General features: G+C 42.5%; 2 protein-coding genes and 1 long non-coding RNA gene across 5 annotated transcripts in view; 1 reads left to right on the top strand and 2 right to left on the bottom strand.

Moving 5' to 3' along the window:
• The window catches only part of LOC120540797, a 39,718-nt gene extending 35,206 nt beyond the window's left edge, over positions 1 to 4,512 (bottom strand). Inside the window, exons 1-2 of the long non-coding RNA XR_005635870.1 lie at positions 4,407 to 4,512; positions 2,756 to 2,915 (exon numbers count right to left, since the gene is read on the bottom strand). This is a non-coding gene — a long non-coding RNA (uncharacterized LOC120540797). The remainder of the gene's footprint in view (positions 1 to 2,755; positions 2,916 to 4,406) is intronic.
• Positions 3,951 to 15,631, top strand: pik3ip1 (phosphoinositide-3-kinase interacting protein 1). Of its 2 annotated transcripts, none has more exons than XM_039771859.1 (6): positions 3,951 to 4,268; positions 5,210 to 5,335; positions 6,405 to 6,521; positions 9,708 to 9,890; positions 11,443 to 11,521; positions 13,423 to 15,631. In XM_039771859.1, the coding sequence occupies exons 1-6, from the start codon at positions 4,202 to 4,204 to the stop codon at positions 13,631 to 13,633; spliced, it is 783 nt and encodes a 260-aa protein (XP_039627793.1). In that variant the 5' UTR covers positions 3,951 to 4,201; the 3' UTR covers positions 13,634 to 15,631. The 2 variants fall into 2 exon arrangements, with proteins under 2 accessions (XP_039627793.1, XP_039627792.1); XM_039771858.1 differs by lacking the exon at positions 3,951 to 4,268 and adding an exon at positions 4,569 to 5,123.
• A 1,393-nt stretch (positions 15,632 to 17,024) lies between these two features.
• Positions 17,025 to 20,912, bottom strand: part of limk2 (LIM domain kinase 2) — a 46,968-nt gene continuing 43,080 nt past the window's right edge. For both annotated transcript variants that reach the window (XM_039771852.1, XM_039771853.1), the window contains 2 exons: positions 20,029 to 20,186; positions 17,025 to 18,901 (listed from right to left, as the gene is read on the bottom strand). In XM_039771852.1, the coding sequence (XP_039627786.1) occupies positions 18,742 to 18,901; positions 20,029 to 20,186 (318 nt within the window). In that variant the 3' untranslated portion in view covers positions 17,025 to 18,741. The remainder of the gene's footprint in view (positions 18,902 to 20,028; positions 20,187 to 20,912) is intronic.

Genomic DNA, 20,912 nt, shown 5'->3' with positions numbered 1-20,912 from the left:
GGTGTATGGGACTTAATTTTGATTGGCTGTTATTATCTGGTAGGTAACAGGTGTCCAGTTTCACATCTGTCTCAATGATGTTTGCAGGTGTGGATGAGGTTAGAGGCTGATGCAGATGTGTTTTCAGGTATCAAAGGGGAAATTAACAGCTAGATTTGTGCTGCCATTTTATAGATCAGACTACCAGAAATGAATAAAGCAGAGTGACAAAATGGAGCACTGTACCTTCCCATGGCAGAGAAGGTCACTGACTTTACATCACTTGTTAGCTTCTAGTTGATAAGATGGTATTTTAGAAGACAAAAAAAATCAGCCCAGATCCGTGAAGTGTGCCATCAAAAAGAAAAACATTGACTTGTGAATGTGAAAAGGAAGTCTAAAATTTCTGTTTTCCTAAATGTTATGTTTTCTCTTGCTGTCTGTATACACAGGTTGTAGAAGACACAATGCTGCTAAATCCCATGCCAGCTGTAAGGATGGCATTCACCTGGGCAATGCCAAAGCAGAGCTCCCTCCTCCCTAGTGATTACTAGAGCTTCTCCCTGCGAAGATCTCTTCCTTTTAAAGCAGGCTCTGCCAATTTTAGCTTCACTATACTCCCCCCTTCCCTGGAATAACCTATCTAGGCTGCATTTTGCACCCTAACTTGTAGCCGCTAGATTTAGAATGCAGGGTACAGCCATCTTAGCCAGTCCTCTGTTGTGACCAATCGGGCTTCTGCCTGTGACAAGGTTTCACCATGGCTCGTGCCACTAAAGCTTCATTATATTCTCCTCTCCCCTTGTAAGTGAATCCTGGAGAACGCCCCCAAACCCCATTTGCTTCAGCAGCACCCTTCTGGGTCCCAGTTATATTCTGTTGGAAATGTTATGAATGATAATGTGAACAGGCAGCAGTCCCCTACTGGTTAATATCTTAAAAAGGCTAGAAACACCCCTCCACGCAAGACAATGTACCCAAGCCAGGAAATAGACCACCCAATAGTGCTATCCAGTAGAAAATACAATCCTTGGGTTTTTTAAATACAGTGCTAAAAATACAGTTATACAACTGGAAGCTTGGCAAGTTTGAAAGGTCCGAGTGAGCAGTTGTGGTTTAGCTGCAAGGACATACCTGTTCATCACAGGTACCTTGTACATAATTAGACTTCAAGGTTTTGATGAGCAAAGGGGGGAAAAAGACTGTCAAATGATCCAGTGGATGTGTTTATTTAATAAACCAGTGTGTTAATTCTTACACCAGTTTAACATTTATTGTCTGTTAAGTCGGATGTGTACTCTGTTGGATTATGCCTTCTACGGTTTGACCCTAGACGTTTACTTCTCCATACTTTTTGTTCACCTGGACCATTTTCATTTTATTTCTGGCTATACATACTACTTTAGAGTGAACACTTTTAATATTATCTTCCTTTATTAAATATTGTCTACCTTTGTGAGATGGGTACTGGTGCAAAACATCCTGTTCCATGTTGAGTTGCACTGAAGCCTCATTACCTTTTGAGGTGAGCGTGTGTGCAAACTGCGGTCTCGGTACAGACCAAGTTGTGCAGATTTTCTGGAATGTCAGTGAGATAGCATCTTTCTTTGCTTTTCTAAAACTCAACAACCCAAGGCTGACACCAACATAAGCAGAACTTATGCAAACAAATGTTATATGTGAGGACTATGGATGCTTGTCATTTTGCTTAGCATTACAATTTGCAATATGTTCCAAGTCCGGTTTAAAGCAGAAATGTTCACCAGTTGCATTTAAGATGTGGGTAGGCCAGGATCAGACTTAAAGTATTTCTGCGAGGCTGGGTCCAAATACATTAATCTACCCTGGATGAGTGTGGCGGCCTGTGAAGTCCTAGGACTTTGGGATCTGTGTTAGGGGACAGCAGTAGCACAGATTTATAAATTGCTTCACAGAAGCTGGACATAAGGCAAGTAAGACTTAACTGTTTATCGCTTGTGTTCTTAAAACTTAACTAAACTATACCTTGGAACTATCTCAGGGTGATCTTTAAGCACTGGGTGCCATTCCATTGCAGGGAACAATCATGCACCTGTTCACACTGGCCTAACTACTCACTCTAACTAGGCTAGTTTACAGTTGCTGGCTAGCCTCTTATACACTGGCTTAACATGCTTACTCCACACAGGCAGTGCTAGGGCACAAGATTTGATCTGTGAACTCGGGATTGTGAGGCAGCTGTCCTAACTCTTCATCCTCTAAACATCCTTGTACATCAAATTGGTGTTCTGATTTGCTCAAACACACTACTTGGCCACGTTGGCAAGCTATTTACTTGAGTCCTCCTCCCTCTCATGTCAACATACTTGTCTGGCTTTAGGGCTTGTGCAGACAGGCATCTCCTCTTCATTTGTAGTACATCCTGTACCTTGTCAAGTTCCCACGCATGAGTGAGTGTGTACACGCTGCACGTACCACTCAAAATTTTTTGTGTGTGACAGTCTATGCTGCTTATAGCAGTAGAAGGAGGTTACTTTAAATTGAGTGGTTAGCACTGCATTCGCAGCTCCAGGCGCTGTGACTCAAATGCTAACCCACAATAATCGGAAAGAAACAAGTGCCAACAAGTGCTATTCCATCTCCATAAGAATCGCAGGTTAGGCTAGTTTGCCAAATCAGTTCGGTGCACTATGACTAAGTTGAACTGGGTTCTGCCATCCAGAGTTGGTTTCTGCCTGGCACCCCTGTAACCATTAAATAAAATGAGCAGGTGTAAGAAATGGATAGATGAACTTACTAGCAAAAACGTTCCTTAGCATCCCTTTGAACATGTGCCATCTCTCAGGTGCCATCAGTCCATCCCACCAGTGTTTTGGTATCAGTTTCTAAGCCAAGCATGTGAAGCCAGAACCCTCCCTGCGAGGAAGCTGGGGTCCATCTTTAATCATAACCTTGTACTAAAGAAAAAAAAAAGACAATCGGAAAAATTGGTTTGGTTTGGATGTACATGATGCGAGCTGGTAAACTTCAATCCTAATGGCAGACATTTTCTAAAAATTGAGAAGGGCCGGTGCTCCATTGCAGTGTATACTGGCCCACTTCAAGCTCTGGGTGAACAGAAATGTGGGCATGAGTCTAAACCCAGTGGCAGGCTGCTAGCATTTTATATAAATGCCTTGCCACCCCAACAACATCTTTGAGATGAGGGCCCAGGGACAAAGGCCTCTGATTTTTAGATCTGGCTTTAGTTATGTCTGGCCTCCTTGTTGAAGTTGTTCACTGTTGTAAGGAGGACAGCACAGTGGTAGTGCTGCTGCCGCCTCACAGCAAGGACAACCGGGTTTATACCCTGGGTCTTCCCTAGGTGGAGTTTGTATGTTTTTCCCATGTCTGTGTGGGTTTCCTTCCACAGTCCAAAGACATGCAAATTAGGTGAATTGGTAATCCTAAATTGGTCCTAGAGTGTGTGCCCTGCGATGGATTGGTGACCTGTGCCAGGGTTTGTTCCTTGCATTATGCCCTATGCTATCTAGGATGGGCTCCAGCAGACCACCGTGACCCTGTGCAGGCCCAAGTCGGTTCAACTGTGACTAAGTGTTGTAAGGCACTATATGACAAAGCTGGCCGTCAGTGGGTGACCTTATACTTTAGGCTCTTACAGCACTGACAGTCCGCTTGGCAAAGTGGGCCAAACACTGAGAGTGACGGTTACTGCCCCCGAGTGATTTCTGCACTATCTGTGGTTCAGTGGCAAGCAGCTAAAGGAAGTCGCCACCAAAACGGCGGCAGCGACCCTTCTCGTTTACCCGTGATGTACCTTGGTTAGGCCAGGATCGACATATTAAGTGTCTCCAGCCTCGTGCACTCGCAATGCCCTCTTTTGCTTAGTGGAGGGCACTACATAATCGGTGGTCGGGACTTTTTGCTCCACTGGTGGAGTTCGTTTTGCTGAACAGAAAGCGCCTCTAAACTCCGCCTCCTTTAAAGGGACCAGGCGTGTGGGAGGCGCCCCGGGCCCGCAGAGCGCAGCGCTTTAACTGCAGCACAGCGACACGGCGGCGGAGGAGGAGAAGGAGGAGGAGGCGGCGCCGTGGGAGTGGAAGGGCCGGTCCTCCGTCAAAGCGAGGTTGTTTACCACGAGCTAGAAGGCGAGAGGGGCAGGTCGGTAGAAACAAGAGAGAAAGAAAGCAGCAGTGTGTCCGAGGTTTCTAGCTGGCACAGGCTCTTCACGCACCAGAAAACCATGATCTCCACGGCGGCCATTGTCCTCCTGAACGTCGCATGCCTTCGCGCACTCTCCTTTGGCCAAGGTAACGGCGCAGGGGCTTCGGCTTCGCGGATTACCCTGTGCATGCTGGTCTGTCGGGGGGAGGGGGTTGAGGCTGGTGCACAACTGCACCGAATGGACGTGCCGGGAGAAAACCCCGAGAGCGAGCGAATGAGCCTACCTGCGGATGGACGCCGCGCTTCGTTTGTAGAGGGCGCCCAAACAACAATAACAAGAAGAGGGGAGTCCTCGCGGCCAAGTTAGTGCGCCTGCGCAGCCCTTTAAAGGTCCGTGCAGCCTCTCCGAGTTGTGTGTGCGCATCTTGCGCGACGGACAGACGGGCAACCCTGCCAGGGTGGGCTTCTATGCGATTAAAATCGGAGATGGCGTTGTGCCTGGTTGGAAGCTGGGGTGGCTTTGGCGTTGCATCGACTACACTATACACACGTGGGGGTGGTGGTCTCAGTTCTTTTAAAATCGAGTAGAGGCTTGCTGGATCCAGCTCTGGAGGGGACGCCAGGCTAGCACTGTCGCCTGTGCTCCCAGTCAAGTCTCAAATGGGCCAATTCCGAGGAAGCCGTTGTAGGCAAAGGCGCTCTTGAGTCCTGCAAACAATGCTAAAGGAATCCAAGGACAACCATCTTGTGTGCTCGCTTAGCTGGCTTGCAGATGACTGACCCGGTGATGCTGTGGTTTATTACGGCTATCAGATTACACCAGCTAGACATTTTTTGTATTATTCCTTGCTGTTCAGCAACGGAACATTATTTTTTAAGCAAAAGAGATACTTTGATTATGTTTACAAATCATAACATGCCATAAAGCGAATTATCCCGATGCAGAAAATGCCCCGGAACTGCAGATTCTGCGACTTGTATGCCAGTCCCACACCTTACAGGTTGTCCTGGTTTGATGCCTACGTTTAGTGCTTACTAGCGAGTTATGTCGGTTGTAGTTTATGTGCTCTTTTGTCTTTCTCTACAGAATGCATTAATTCCAATGGGGCCGAATACAGAGGCGAACAACAGATTACGTCCACGGGAGAGAAGTGCCTGAATTGGCGAACGGTGTCGAGGGATTACATCACTGAAAACCCAGACCATGAAACTGGTGAGGGCTTCTTCCTACGATAGGATTTTTAGGGGCATGATTGTATACTTTTTTTTTTTTTATGTGGACACATTTTTCACTTTCTGTATTGCACCCTAAAACCTTTTATAGTGGGACTTTTTGGCATTGAGATGTCCTGGACAACACATGAATGTAGTGTTTGCTTTTTTCCCCCCTTTTTATACACCTGATGTTCTGCATTGATATCCTTTTATGGTACCTCCTTCTGCAGCAGCGGTTTTTCCATAGCTCTTATAGAATATTTACACCATTTTACAAGTTTAGCTGGAATAGAAACCTTGGCAACCAATATGAAGATATTAGGACAGCTTAGCTATTAACTAAACAAACAGGCTTGATAGACTGAATGGTCCCCTCTTTATTTGTCAGATTTCTTGTATTCTCTTTTAAGCCCTCACTTCAGCCTTGGGCTGAACTCTATAAAGTGAAGGAGGAAGGGGGGAAAAAAAAAGGTCCACTGCACCAATGTGCTGATGCCAAATTGATGAGAAGCAGGAAGCTCAGGTGTCGGCTATTGCAGGATTTATCAGCAGACACTGAAAGCGACACCCAGCTGTGGGTAGGTTCACCAGGAGGACCAGCAGGAATGAGCCACAGACTTCTGAAAGACTGTGTCTGAATGACTTTGGAAAGTGAAACTGTCACCTTGGTGTTGGTAGATATGTATTGGAGCTACTGAAACCAGCCAGGAATATGGCAAACATCAAAGGGGAGGGGAAAAAGCCCCTAGTTTAGTACATGGTTACAGCATTGCACCAACAATGCATGTATGAGTGCAGAATATCAGATTAAAAACGCATTGCTATTCAATTTGGCAGTACTAACTTGAAGATGAACGTGGTAATGACCGGTGGCGTTTGGGGACAAATGTTGTCTTTGTTCCCATCACAGTATGTTATCTTCATATAAAATACACAACTCTTTCCCTTTTCCCACATTAACTCAACATGCTTTCTTAATTATGTCAAAGGTACTTTTCTTGCTATAATTTTGATTACATCTTTGTAAAATTTGTTTTTTTTTCCTCTCTCTCTCTCCCCTGTCTTAGGAATCAGTGATCACAGCTATTGTCGCAATCCTGACAGGAGCAGCAGACCTTGGTGTTATGTTGCTGGTCGCAACAACTCTATTCAGAGACAGGACTGTGCAATAGACATCTGCCAAGGTATCTGTCGACTGATCTGCCCATTGTTGAGCTGACGCGTCCTTTCAAACAAAGGTCCCAAATGTCAGGCGTTAGTTGTGGCGGAACTGAAGCAGGACCACCTGTTGCTTGCAGTCCTGCAGTGCAGCTGCTTGGAGCAGCAGGTCATAGCCACCTGCTCTTGACACAAGGTGGCCCATATTGTCGTGAGTTCCGCATGCACAATGCCTTTCAGTGCAAGCCTTTTGTTTGTCTGTGGCAGGAAATTTTTTTAAATGATGTAAGAGAATGTTAAAACTTAATGTTTCCCAAAGCAAAGTGCAACTGTCTGTTTCTCACACTCAGCTCTTGGGAGTTACAACTTTAGATGGTGGAGAACATGATTCCAGGTCCCACCACGTGATGTTATTCTTCAAAAGTTAGGTGGAGAAAGGAGACAGTTAAACAGTCGCCAAGCCTTTGGCCTTTTTAGAGGCAAACTTCCTCAAGTCAGAAAACAAAAACAGCAGCTGCTCCTGTAGGCCTGGAAGCCACGCCTCTTTGTCTGATTGGCCAGAGATGACGCATCTGCCTCAGTGATAACCTCTCATTGGCTGACTGCTGATGAGCTCATGCTGCTAAATAACTTTTTCAGAGTAAGTGGTAGGGAGGGGAATTCTTGAGTGATTGGCTGGAGGGCCTTCGTTGTAATAACAGCAGATGTTTTCTTTTTTAGAAGTCACTTGATCTACTGGGTTTCCATGATATCTGAATTTGCAGCTGAATGTACACTAGAGGGTTACTGCATGACTGCTTCTGTTGAAGTAACTTTGTTTTGTTAAGAAAAATTGATCATTTACTTTTAGAAAATAGTTTTTGACTTTTCATGACTAAAGTATAGGAGAAAAAAAAATCTCCAGTAGTTGTCCCATAGCGACCTCACAGATTTAGCATGCTGGGTTAAAACTGTGCTTTCTCCATGTGACAGTGTGGGATTTGTTCTGCTTTTCCTTCCACATCTCTAAATATGTGCAGATTAGGTTAACTTGCACCTTTTAACAAGGTGGTGGTGTACATGAGCTCTTTGTTGGAATGTCCTGCTGTGATCCCGAATCGGATTAAGTAGTTTTCAATAAGGTGTATGCTCACTTTTTGCAACACACACCCTAGGCTGCAGTGTGTGTTCCAGCTGCAAGGAAAAAACTTAACTCTTCCACTTGATTCCTTTTTTTCCCCTGGTTTCTACTGTTTAAAGAGTCTTAATACCACACACACACGTGACCACGCTTAGAGCAGGTTGGTATCTATACTTGTGTGTTTTATCTAACAAAGCACAATAAAACAAGGGTGTAACTGACTATAACAACTGCATTTCTAACATGGAAAACTTGGTTAAGTCATCCACAGTCGTGAACATTTCAAGAAGGAAAAAGCTCCATTTCTTGTAATAACATGTAAGCTCCCAGTCCTGATTCTTATATAACAAATCATAAATGTGATTCTCTGGATAATTTTCTAAATGTGTGTGCATTGCTATTTAGTGCTTCACCATCCACAACTACAGAGCAAATGTTACAACAACATATGAGGGTGAAAGTGGTCAAATTATGTAGACAAAAATCTAGTACAATGGTACACAGTCACTTGTGTAACGTAGTAAATGGAGACATCTGGCATTAGCAAGAACTGGCTAAGACTCCACTCTTCTCACTTTGGCCTTTATAGGATCTTAATGCAGGGAAAATTTAAGTTGCAGCATATTAGCTTATTACACAATTGGTTTAAGTTTCCAAAACGTTTCAATTCGTGGACAATGGTTTATTTCTCTTTAAATGATGCTCAAAGTAGCTTGATAAATCGCAGATTTTCAAATGAAAATGCAGCATGAGTAAGGGTTTTTGATCTATAAAGTTTTTGTCTTCGTTCCCCTTTCATGGCAGATTTTGTTATCCTTTTCGCTGTCTCTGCTCTATCCAATTCAGGACCACTGGTGTCTAAGCCTGTATGAGCAGCACTGGTTGACAGGCATGAGTTAATCCTAGGTGGGGGTGACAGTCCATCACAGGGTGCATTGTGTGTCCTGGGCTAATGAATAGGTGCGATTTTTAAATAATTGCACCCTAAGAAGGTGCAGACCTGGGTGGGCATGAGTGTGTTTTGCTCTGCGGCTAACTGAGGTAACTTGCTGGCCACACCACAGATGCATGTAGAGGCGAACAGATCAGTTAGGTGCCTCAATGATGCTGCGGAGGGTTTAGCTACTCGTAGATGTGTTCCAGTTAGGAAGCCATGTATATGAAAAGCCTGCATGAGATGAAAGGGAGAGAAAATGGAATAAAGATGAAAAGACAGGTTCAAGACAGCAGGAGTTAAATGACTGAAGAGAAGGGCAGGAACAAGCGAGAGACAGTGTAATGGAAGAAAGCAAGCAGATGGCAATGAAGCCCTGAGAGAGGAGCACAGGAGCAACAACACTACCAGTAAGACTCTAACCCCATAGGCCAGAGATGGCAGCGGGAGTCATAGGGATGGAGGCTCAATGGTGCCCCATGGATTGCCATCGAATGGCCGGCAGGCACACAAGCAAGTCAGGTGGTTGTCTGTGCCTTTTGGATAATATCTCTCCTTGCTGCAAGACCCAAAAAGGATAAACCAGAGAGACAACAGTTTTAAAGGGAAGCACCAGGGAGAGTGATTTTTATAAGAAGATTCTTGCATGTTTTAACCTCCAATTTTATGGATTTATTTCACTGAGTATTAACCTCAACAAGTAACAGTTTTAGGGATTGTTTATTTATGAACTATAATGCAGTGCACTATTTATTTGAACACCCATTTGTGTTTGGACTTTAACAAAAGCACTTTATCACTTTTGCGCATACCCCTTCTCTGTCAGCACCACTGCAAGGCAGTGTACCGGTACAAGGCTATAGTATGCAGAGAGGTCAAGTGATTCACCCAGAACCTGCAGGCCACAGAAAATTCACTTCCATTCATATTGCTGGGCGATCACCCAAATGTTCACGGATAGCCCACCTGATCCAGTAACTTGGCTATACCCATAATGCTGTATTGTAAATTTTAAAATGCAGTGTGGTTCAATGCTAATTGTGTTTTGTTCTTTAAACATTGATTTGTGTTTGAGTTATTTAAGTGATCAATACCACATTGCTGCATCCATTTGTTATGTACATGCACATAACAGAAATGTATTTTTAATACCTACAGATAAGAATCCTACTCAAGAGGTGACCACCCATCTTGAAGAGACAACACTGAGTGACACTCAGGTTTTTGAACCAGCCCAATCTGGGTCCTCTCGGAGTGAGAGTGCAGCAGTGCAGCCAGTCATTGGCATTAGTCAGCGTGTGAGGACTGGACCTAAACAAAAGAAGGATTTGGGAACACTGGGTATGTTTATCATATACCACTTATGATAACTCTTCTTTATTTATATATAAAGCAAACATCAGCAAAAAAAATAATTGGATTTTAAAACACAAATGTACAGGAGGGTGAGACATGGACTACAAAATACAAGTACACCTAACACTGTTCTGTGCCACGTTTGGAGTAACACACAGAAGTGTCTCGCAGTACACAGTATGCCTACAACATGTCTCACATGTATTACATGGGCAAATCCGCCCACCTTTCCCCTCGAATTAGTAAAACAGAAAACTGCCATCACTCAATAACTCGAGCCACAGGCATGAAACTAGGTCCGACCCTTTAGCAGAGGTTGGTTGGGACCAATGTAAGAAGAGATTGTGAATGTGTAAAGACGTGAAATAGACCAGTCCAAATTTTCAGGACATGGTAGATGTAGCTGGTATGGACGCTGGTAATTTTTCTGATTTGTACCACATGTAGTGTTCACTTCAATTTCCGCTTCAGTAAAATCGTGTTAATTAATGATTACATGTCCTAAGAAGAAATAACCCTTGTGCTGCCTCATAGAAATGCTCTAAAGACACTGAAAGTGTATTTGAATCTCTTCCAAATACATTAACAGGAAAACTGGATGCAGTGGGCACAAGGCAGGAGCCATCTCTGGCCAGGGTGCCGGTCCAGCATGGGGGTAAACTGTTAGCCATTATGCATGCAATAGTAATATACTATATTGATGTCTTCAATGTGATGTCTTGCCACAACTGTGCAGCCAATTTGAAATTATTTGTAAATACATTTAGTTAACATCTGCAGAACTCATTCAAACCCCATCCCCCTGACGTTTATTATTGTTATTAATAGTCTTTATTCTTCAGTATATACACAATCCATCAGGGATAACATTACCACAAAATTAACTTTTCTTGGAAATTGAAATATTACATAAAACGATTTCTTACATTCTTATTAATACATATTATTTATATAGCATTTTTCAAGGTGCATATGTGATGGTGTCCAGAGGCAAGTTAAGTAACTTGCTGGTCCAAATCTTTGAGGCAAAGGTTTTTCAAGTTTACTTCTATACCTTACTGCATAGTAGAAAAAAAAATTACCAGCAACCCCCTGTTGTTCTAAATGAGGGCCTGGATCATTTAAAAGGGAAGGAAGCATCTTGACATCTGTTGTGCTGCTGGGTTAGTCAGGTGCTGTTGTGTTTTTTTTAAGTAACCTTTGCTCAATCCATTAAATATTTTTGTAAAATGAGCTCCAAGGAGAGGAGACTTAAAATGTCATGGGGTGAAGTTTAAGAGAATAGAGAAGATGATGCTGCATATGCAAAAATGACTCCTGAGCTGTGTCCTGTTCCACAAGGTGACCTTTCAGTGTAGGAGCTTTGCCACTGATGAATAGGGTGAGATGTGCTCAGACCTGGCTGACCATCTCAATTTCTAAGCAGTGAATGCCCTTGGCGTAGTCATGTGTAAATCAACAGTGGTACAAACATTGCTGAAAGGATAATTGGGTGCAAAGGAACCGGTTTTCATTCAATTTTTGTTTTTCATTTCAGGTTTTGTGTTGGGAATCATCATGATGGTCCTAATCATCATGCTGGGAGTGGGAATCACTCTAGGATATATCTACAAAAGGTCAGTGGGACCAATGAAAGCCTTTTGGGGCACAATGTCTACTGCGAGGTCTCTTTGTATCAGGTGTACATGCTGAATTGATGAAATGAAGCCTAGTTGTCATTCCTGACTTTAGTTATTTTAGAAAAGCCAGACTTCAAATACATAACATGCCTGCTTTGAATATAATTTGCTAAACTGTTCACTTTATTAAATTTTATCACAATGCTCAAGTAGACTGTGAGGACATCTGTCACCCACCTCCCCCAACTTAGTTTAAAAACAGCACATTCTGGGAGCAGTAAAGACAGATGGTTCAAACAGTAGCACTGCCTTCAAAGATAACTGCTTGTTTTGTTAGATAGTTTTGCTTTGTGTGGCCTCAGAGTAAGAACTGGATTAGCAGCAGCAGCAGTAGGGATAATTATTAGCACTGATGTGACAAACAGGCCTTATATGAGCACAGTCTTCTAAGTAAGGATTGGTAATAATTTTCCATCAACTCACCATGACACTAAAAGGGTCCCTTTTGTAGGGTCAGCAATTGGGCTAAAAACAGAAGTGCACAGAGTGGGAGTAACAAGCTAGCTGGCATGTCGAGAATGCAGCTGCAGCATTTAGTGTGCCTGGAAGAAAGCCGATATGATATAGGACAGAAATGCCATCTTGATGTTTTTTTGGCCAAGCTGCTGACGTGCTCAGGGCTACATTGCAGAGATCTCGAGTTGTAGAATTGCATAATGGAGAATCAGCTGCTTTGATGTGTGCTTGGGGCTTGTTAGCTGGTCAGTTTAGGGGCCACATAACATTAGCTTCCTATGCTTTAGAAGAACACTTAAATATTAGATATCCATCAACCCATGTGAATTCTACTTTAAAGAACAATGTGCAGAGTTGGTTAGAGTCAGATTAAAATATAATATACTGTACGTGTGACCAACATAGCCATGTGTTCAGTTTCCAGAGTGGTGAGGGTACATTGCAAGAGTTCCTCTTAAGAGAGCTCAATAAGATCATATTCATTTTTAATATTTCAACATTTGTCCTGTGTGGACAGTATTGTAAAATGAAATGTGGGACTTGATAAACTGCTTTTCTTTAGAATTCACAAAATCTAAAACTCTGGGTTACATTTGACAGCACATCACTATTGACCACATTAAACCTGTTTTGTTATGCAATATATACATGTATGTAGTATAGCACATAAATAAAAGCAGAGTGAACAAGTGTAAAATAACAGTGCGCATGTCTCTAGAACTTGGATAGGGTTTATAACGACATGCACCACTCCTTTCTCGTGTTCAGTATCAGAAGTGGTTAGATGTAGTGAGAACTTCCATAGTGTAGATTCTGAGGGATAAAACCGAGCCCGTTCACTGGATCAGCTAGGTACAATTACAGAATTATTAAGGCACATGTACGAGGTACAGTGTGGCGTAGTGATTAAGGTTTTGGCCACCACACACTGAGGTTAGGGGTGTCGCTACTCTCACTGTGTGAGCAAGTGCAAGTCACAATCCCAACTGAAACCAAGAAAGAAATGCAACCAGTTGGATCTTTCAAATCCTTGGATAAGGGCATCAGCCAATTAAGTAAATGTAAAAGGGAGCAGATTATGCGCTGCAGCTCCTGGGTGTTAGTAGAACAAGTGGCAGTGTCCTTTTGATACATGTTTTTCTGTTTGTATGACCTTGCCCGTGTGAATTGAAAGGCTGCTTAGTGGTGGTTCAAACTGAAACAGGAGAATGCAAATAGTGTCAATTTTAAAAAAGCTCCCTCTTTAAAGTTTGGTGGTGTCCATGTTATATTACAAAAGAAATGCAGCTGACTTTTATATATTAAAAAAAAAAAAAAAACTACTCATTGGTCTCTTCGGTGTGTGGTGAAAGTCTCATACCAAAATAATTAACTTCTTACAGGGGACGGGACTTGAAAAAGCAGCATGACCAGAGAGTATACGAGCGGGAGATGCAGAGAATCACTTTACCCCTTTCTGCCTTTACCAACCCTACCTGTGAAATCCTAGATGAAAATGCAGTTGTCATTGGAAGTGCTCACCAGACACCAGTGGAGGAAGCCATCGAAGGAAAAGATCCTCTGATGGGACAGGCTGTAACTCCAGGGGCCTGAAAAAGAAATGAGCAATGATGAGTGGTTAAGAAACAGCCAAAACAAAAAAAAACAAAACAAAAAAAGGGACGTTAAGCCATATAAAAAAAGAGAACTATCGACTGTTACTCAAACTGTTTCATATGGAATACCGTATGCATGCTGAGTGTGGGGCATGCTGTGCTATCCTGAAAATACCTGCAACGTTGCTTATCTGATCAGTATGGAGGAGATGGCTTTAGTGTTACCTGACTGGCTGACCAATAGAAGGTGGGAGGAGGTAAGGATGTATTGCCACCTTTTAAATATGCATCTCTGTGAAGGATGAGGAAAGTTGGATGGGATACCTGATGCTCAACACCTACAAAAGCTACAGAATGACTTGAGCTTTGTGAACCTGTCCTGTTGCTGCCAACCTGTGGTTTGAGAAGCTTCAATGAGGAAAGCGTTGACCTTTACAGGATAAGGCAAGCAGGCATTTGTTAAATATACTGAAAAGGCTCATTAGGTATTCCAAATGTATTTTGTAAAACAAAGCTATTTGAATGTGATTTTTTTTTTTTTTTGGTTGGGGGGAGAGGGATATTAAGTCAGCTGTACATTGACATGATGTTGTCATTTAATTATTCTAATCAGGCTTTCTGAAAACACACTCTGCCTCCTGGCTTGCATTGAAATGTTTTTTTTGTTGGCAGTAGTGTGGATGCAGATTTTTAATTTTTGAATGTCCAAGCATTTTCAAACAGTTAGTGAAACCAGCTGGACTGAGAGTGCCTTTGTTTGAAATAATCAAAGAGAAAAAAAAGATCGAAGTGACAGATACCATTCAGAGGGGACTGCAGGCACTTACCAGCAGGACAGGGTCTGTGGGGTGTGTCATTCTCAGTTGTTTAACAAAATGCCTTGACAAGTGAGGTGGCCTTGAGATGATAAATGTTGTTTTGAAATCTACTACACTCAAATGCTTTTATACCATTTACACACCTGTAACATGTCGTTCTAACTTGAACATTCATGCTTTATCCGTATCTGTTCGGAAGTCAAGCTAGACTTAAGTCTCGGCACAGTTTCTAACAGTAATGAAAACATTAGGACCCCATGTGCAGACAGAACTCTGATGGGATTGGTTTTTTTGGCTTAATTCAGTAGTTAAAAACCCAGTTGTGAACCAATTTTAATTACACTCTCAGTTCTTAAGGGTGAACCGGCTTAGCTTTTAAACACTCCACTGTATTTCAAATGGGAGCACAAACTCTGGACTGTTTCAGGCAGCAGCTACCGGTTGGTGCACTGGTGCTTTAACGCTGAATTCACACGCTGTCGGACAGACAGTACATAGAGTTTCCGACTAGGAAAGGCCATGTGAATGCACTCTGACACCAAAAGAGAGTTAGCCAAATTCAGACCATTTGTTTGTCAGTTGTGTAAACTTTTCATCCAGAAATGCCTTTTTTTGGTTCAAGGGGAGTGATGTGATCCACATTTAAAACATGCTTTTTATTTTCACAGAAGCTGCTGTTTAATTGCCTTTTTTTGGTTGCAGACCAAGTAACACATCAAAAGTGACTTTGCATTTCTCAATTGTTTAGCAGAACACCACACCAATGCACTTTGGTGGGAAGGTAAAATGTCACAAATCGATACCAAGAATAGTCCAAGAGCACATGGACTCAGCATAGTTGTCGTGGAAGCAGAGGCTCACGGACATTTCCTGAAGAGTAGGGCTCAAATGTTGAAAGCAGCAAACCCTCAAAATCCAGAGTTGGCCATTGCTGATGTGTCTCGAGCTGAAAGGGCAGTGTCACAATCAAATGGTGGGATCTAAAGAAATTTGAGAGAGCCTGATTTGAAAAAAATGCTTTTTTTTTTTTTCTTTTGCTTTGTTGTTGTACAGGTTTTTATAATTTTTTTGTTACTTAACAAGTATGGGTGCTTTTTTAATGTTTAAAATTCACATCTGTACTTGATTTGTATTTATGGCAGTTTACACTGCTGGGAAAATAAAATATTTAAAGATAAGTCTTGTCATTTGGTTTTGGCAGTTTGGTATGAAATTGCAAAGCATTAAACAAGGTAAAAAATTTGTACGTACAAAGGTGTTGCCAGTTGGAAGAAGCAGTCAGCGCTGGGCATGCAGATGCACCTTCAAGGTCCTCTTCCTCATTTTTGCAGATTTCTGAAAACGTTTTCATCTGGGTTCTCAGCTTCACATAATGGCACTTAGTGTGGCTTGGGCGGACAGTTTTAGGGTGAACACAATTTTAACACTTCAACATACACAGATACAGGACATGCACTCGGCTGCTCTGAGAGTTTTCTAAGCCCCATTTAAAAATGGAGTTCCACTTCAATATTAGCTTAAAGTTAACTCGGGTAGTGCAGGGTGGCAGTGTGCTTCTGCCATTTTAGCAGTGTTCCCTGCTCTTTTGCGAGTCAAGCTTTTATTTGTACATGCACCAAGATGGGCTCCTACAACGGTCACAAAAATGGAAGCAGTCTACTTTGTGCAACTTTACATATTTCAGTCACCCTGAGATTTATGAATATTAAGTACTCAAGTTTCTGCCCACCAGATGGCAGAATGGAACATCACATTTCTGGATTCTGTTATTGACAAGAATTATGGCAGGATTAACAGGAGTCACTCTTTACAGCACTTGTGGACACAAATTATCCTACAATAAGAGTTGACTTGCCCAACGCATACAAATGCACACAATGCTGAAGAGTGTCTCTACTGCTGAGTGTGCACATACACTTCTTCAGGTGCTGGACCCTACCCCAGCAGCATCGGTCACAGGGTAGCAAGCAACCTTGGACAGGTCCATCACTGGGTCTACTAGTGCAATTTGCAATTTTTAAGATGCCCAAGGAAAATCCATGTAGTCATGGAGTGGACAATGACAAGATGTGGGAGTTCAGCCCAGAACACTGGATATATGTAAGGCAGCTACAGTTGTACAGGTTTTAGCACTTTCAAATGCCTCCATGCTGCACTGTTTGTTCAAAAGCTGATCTCAGCTTTTAGAGTGCCAAAGTGACTTAACACTTTTCAAAATGGACCCGGAGCTCTCTATAAATCATGACATTCAGTGCCTCTGGATGTCTAGGTGATGCCTCTTTAGTGTCTCACAGCCCACTGACTTATCCCCATGTTATTAAAGGCCAGGTAAACAGGCCATACTCTGTTCACTTACATCCATTCCTGCATCCAAACTTAATCAATCCAGAACACACCTTTGATATGGAGCAGAAGATGTGGTCATAGTTCCAGGAAAATAAGCACAAGGCTACTGTATACATCCTTAAGACATATGTAACAAAGTGGCTACCCTTAATCAAAATTGACCCAACACTGTAAACACTTGCACCCAATTTCCCGTTCAAGTAAATCAATTACAACAGAAGAAAATGACTTGAAATTGAATTATATTGTCACAATATTTAAATTTGACAAACACCAAAATTACATTCAGGGTCCCAAACAAATGCATTATAGTAAAAGCTGATAACACATTACTGTTGAAGATAGTGGTTTGTATTTCCTCTGGATAAACAGCATCCCCAAAAAAAAATGACAAAAATCTTCCAGGCACATCTCCAAACGACGAGCAGCAACCACCAGGCCAAGCAGCAGGTAAACACCACCATATGCGGGCTGTTTCCTTGGTCAGGAGGTCTTCCTTACAAGGCCCCACCTCATCCCACAATTCTCTGCTTAAAGAACTAGTGCCTGATTACTTTGGAAAGCTAAAACACAAAACTTTACCAGAGAACATCTAGCACATCAACATGTAATGACTACAGCTTATTGGGGCCATTCCCTGTACTTGTTGCTGCTCAACTTGGTTTTGACTTCCACATTAAAGATATTCCTGGCCATTCAGCTATTGTTCATAATGAGGCAACAGTGCCCTCTTGTGGCTTAAAGGGAAATCAATCCTACCTCTGGTATTTTATTTTGATTTTCCTTATTTTCTCTATTAAATAAAAGGTCACTATAAAAAATAAAAGCAGTGACCTCACAAATGAGATTAGCATCCACATTGGTGCATGCTGTAGCTGGCAGAACAGGACTGCACTTTAGCCCATCACTATCCAGTCTTATCTGGACATGGACAGCCTTTGCCATTCTCTCCCAAGGTTTACCCTCTGTAAACGTGTCCTGTTTTAGCTTCAGAAAATGCCAAACAAGACACAATTAGTGTGTGGAATCATATGATCTCAGATAAAAAAAAAAATAAATATAAGTTTTTCACCCCAGTATACACATGAATGGCAACCCCAGCCTTTAATGTTAGCAGGCACAGCTCCATTACAAAATTCTAAACTGAATCCAGCATGAAGATCTTAAGACACCTGTAAAAACTACAGTACAAGATTCAAAATAAAAAGGCACACATGGTCCAGCTCAAGTGCCACATTTTCCTCATTTATTTAGTATTTCCTTTCCAGGCGGACCACTTTTTGGTTCCACAGCATCAAAACTGCAGGCATCAGTCAGTACCTTAAAATAAACACCACATTTGGGCCAAAAAAAAGGGATAGGTTCTTCACATTTGTTTTCTACAATGGATGCACCTGCTTCTGTGTTTCTGACACAAACACAGCACCTCCTGCAGGCATGTTCACGTGATGCAATGCATGATCTACATATGTACATTATATATAAACACTATTTTACAAATATTTAGATCAAAGAAAGCAAATCCAGCAAATAAGGTGACCACAACTGGATAAGGGGCAAAATAAATTAAGACAAAAAAACTAAATTCCCACTGGAATGTAATAAAGGCACAGGAGGCAAATTCTGAAACAAGATCCACAGACGCCTACTGCCTGAAGCACATTCATTTGGCTACAAAGGGCTCCTTTTTGTTTTGTTTGCTACGATAAAAATCTTCCAGTATATTTCCAGCATTCACAAATAAAAGTAGTCAACTGAGCACACAGGGGCAGCCCGCTGGTGTGTGTCAGTCTGACAGAGTTATGTCCTTAAACACACAGAGTCTACTGGGCTACTCGCACATCTCAAACGATTGTAAGATGTCCTTGTTGCCGTCAGGATTAACATGGTTCCATGGACAGCCAGTCCCAAGTCCACAGCTGAACAACACCCATGCCAGCTATCATGACGATGCTGGTTCCTCTGGCATGCTAGCATTGGTGGAGCCGTGTACTCTGTGCAAACCTTGATGCAGCTCTTCCATCTCCATCGGCAAAGGGATACGCAGCTCCAAGTGGAGAGCGAGTGCCTCAAAACAGTCCTCCAGCTTCTCAAAGGCAGGCCTGTAGACAAATAGGGAGACCATGGCAAAGGTCATTTCAGACAGGAAGCCTGCATACCACCACTACTCAGAATAAATGTTGAAAATCCATCCACTGTGGCCTTCATTGAACACACTGAGGGGAGTCACTGAATGTCGATGCAGTTTTTTTCCCCCTCACAGAAAGTCCAAGCGAATCACAAAAAAACATTACCTTCAAGGTGGGCTGTGCTGTGAGAGTAAACATGGCTCTACTTGTTTGGGAAAATGACCAGTTTGTTATAAGAGTGTGAAAGGTATATGGAAGGAATTCAGAACCTGCAGCCCATTCCGACTTCTGAATAAGCCTGTCTGCCATTGAAGGGTAAAGTTTATTAAAACTGTGAGGAGAAGATGTTCCATGTGCCCGAGATAAGGCAAATGAAAGCATAAAATAAAGCAAAGATGTAAAGAACGGAGATGGGAACTATCAGTCAGATGTGTGAAGTGTCACAGGGTGGGATGAAGATGAATGCCGATTGGAGGTGTTGGGTGTTGTGCAATGGAGAAAGGTGGTTTAGGAGCGTGGGTCTAAAGGCAAAAGATGATTAGGTGAAGAGGTACACCAAGATGGAGGTGGTGGGGAAATTCAAATAAGACACAGAAGTGTCATCTGATGATATGAAATGAATGCGTCTCACTCAAAAATATAACCAGGACCATGGAGGAATAAGATTTGTAGTGCAACTGGGGAAAACTAGAAAATAGCCATTGAACTGCTGACAAAGAAGGACTGATGAAGAAGGGGGTACATGTTTGGTGGAAGCATAACATCTGAATAATAAAAGTAAAAAATACTGAAGAGACGGTATCCAGTATTACACAATCAGTACTTCAGAATTGCTATCCTGGAGAAATTCATTCTGAAAATTCCAGTGAGCCTGACCAACCTTAACTGTTACTGGTGGTGTGTAAAGACAACAGCAGCCATCTACTGGACCCTCAAAATATAACAAAGGTTTTGAGGATTGTAATAAACCTAAAGAGAAAAATTAATCTAAAGAAATAAGAATCACCGCCTAAAATACATAACATGGGAATGAGGCAAATTGTGAGTCACATTAAACATGTGTACACAAAAGAGGTCCACTTTAACAGGACTGCACTCACCGGTCTTCAGGAATAAGACTGCAACAGGCAACAGCCAGAGGGAAAAAGGCTGGAGGACAGTCTTGAGGAAGAAACTTCTGCATAAACATTTTCACATTTAGCCCAAAATCCAAGGTTCTGGGTAAACATTCAGGGTCGGCGTAGACCCGCCCAATGATCTAGGGAGTCAAAAACAAAGAAAATGACGTGAGCAGCTGCAGCTTCAATTCAAAGCATCACCTAAAACACACTTGGCAGAGTGAAGTGGCAAGACAACAGTCCAAGTTATGCCATGTGGGCAGTCGAATGCTGAAGCCTCAAGTGCTTCTCACTGCTGGCTTTCACTTTCACACAATCAGTATGACGACAATGACAGTGGTGGGCAGTCACAGTAGTGTAGGCACTGAAGAAAGGCTTCTCAGAAGACTGCTAATCCACTAGTGCCCAGGCCAGCCATCACAGTGAGATCCCATCACCAAATGACTGAATGGAAAGTCATCACACAGCCCTGGACACAAAGAAAGTAGGGCAGCTGTTTCTCACTCGCCAACTAAGCACATTTAATCACCTTACTTCATTGCTTGGTCTGCTGTTAAGCTGTGCTTTTGGCCAATTAGAAAGTAAAGTGCTTAGTGGGGGCATGGGGATCCTTTCAAGAGAACTTGTTGCTAAACAACAAGAGTGGGGCATTAACATGAATCTCTTAACAGAAAAAGAGCAGAAAGAACAGTCCGACATTTACTGGATGAATTAGTCGGCTGGCAGTGAGGCGTTTGCCATTAAAGTAAACAAATGTGGAGCACCGATTCCCAGAGAGAACACCAGAAAGCTGCGGTGTTGTGTGTGGTCACAATTAGACCTGGGACTGACTTGGGGAACTTACTGGATCCTCCATATTTATTCAC

This window comes from Polypterus senegalus, chromosome 12 (genome assembly GCF_016835505.1).
Source record: "Polypterus senegalus isolate Bchr_013 chromosome 12, ASM1683550v1, whole genome shotgun sequence".
In the NCBI taxonomy this organism is placed as follows: Eukaryota; Metazoa; Chordata; class Cladistia; order Polypteriformes; family Polypteridae; genus Polypterus; species Polypterus senegalus.
Note: the sequence above shows the minus strand (reverse complement) of the source record. Positions and strands in the feature narration are given on the sequence as shown.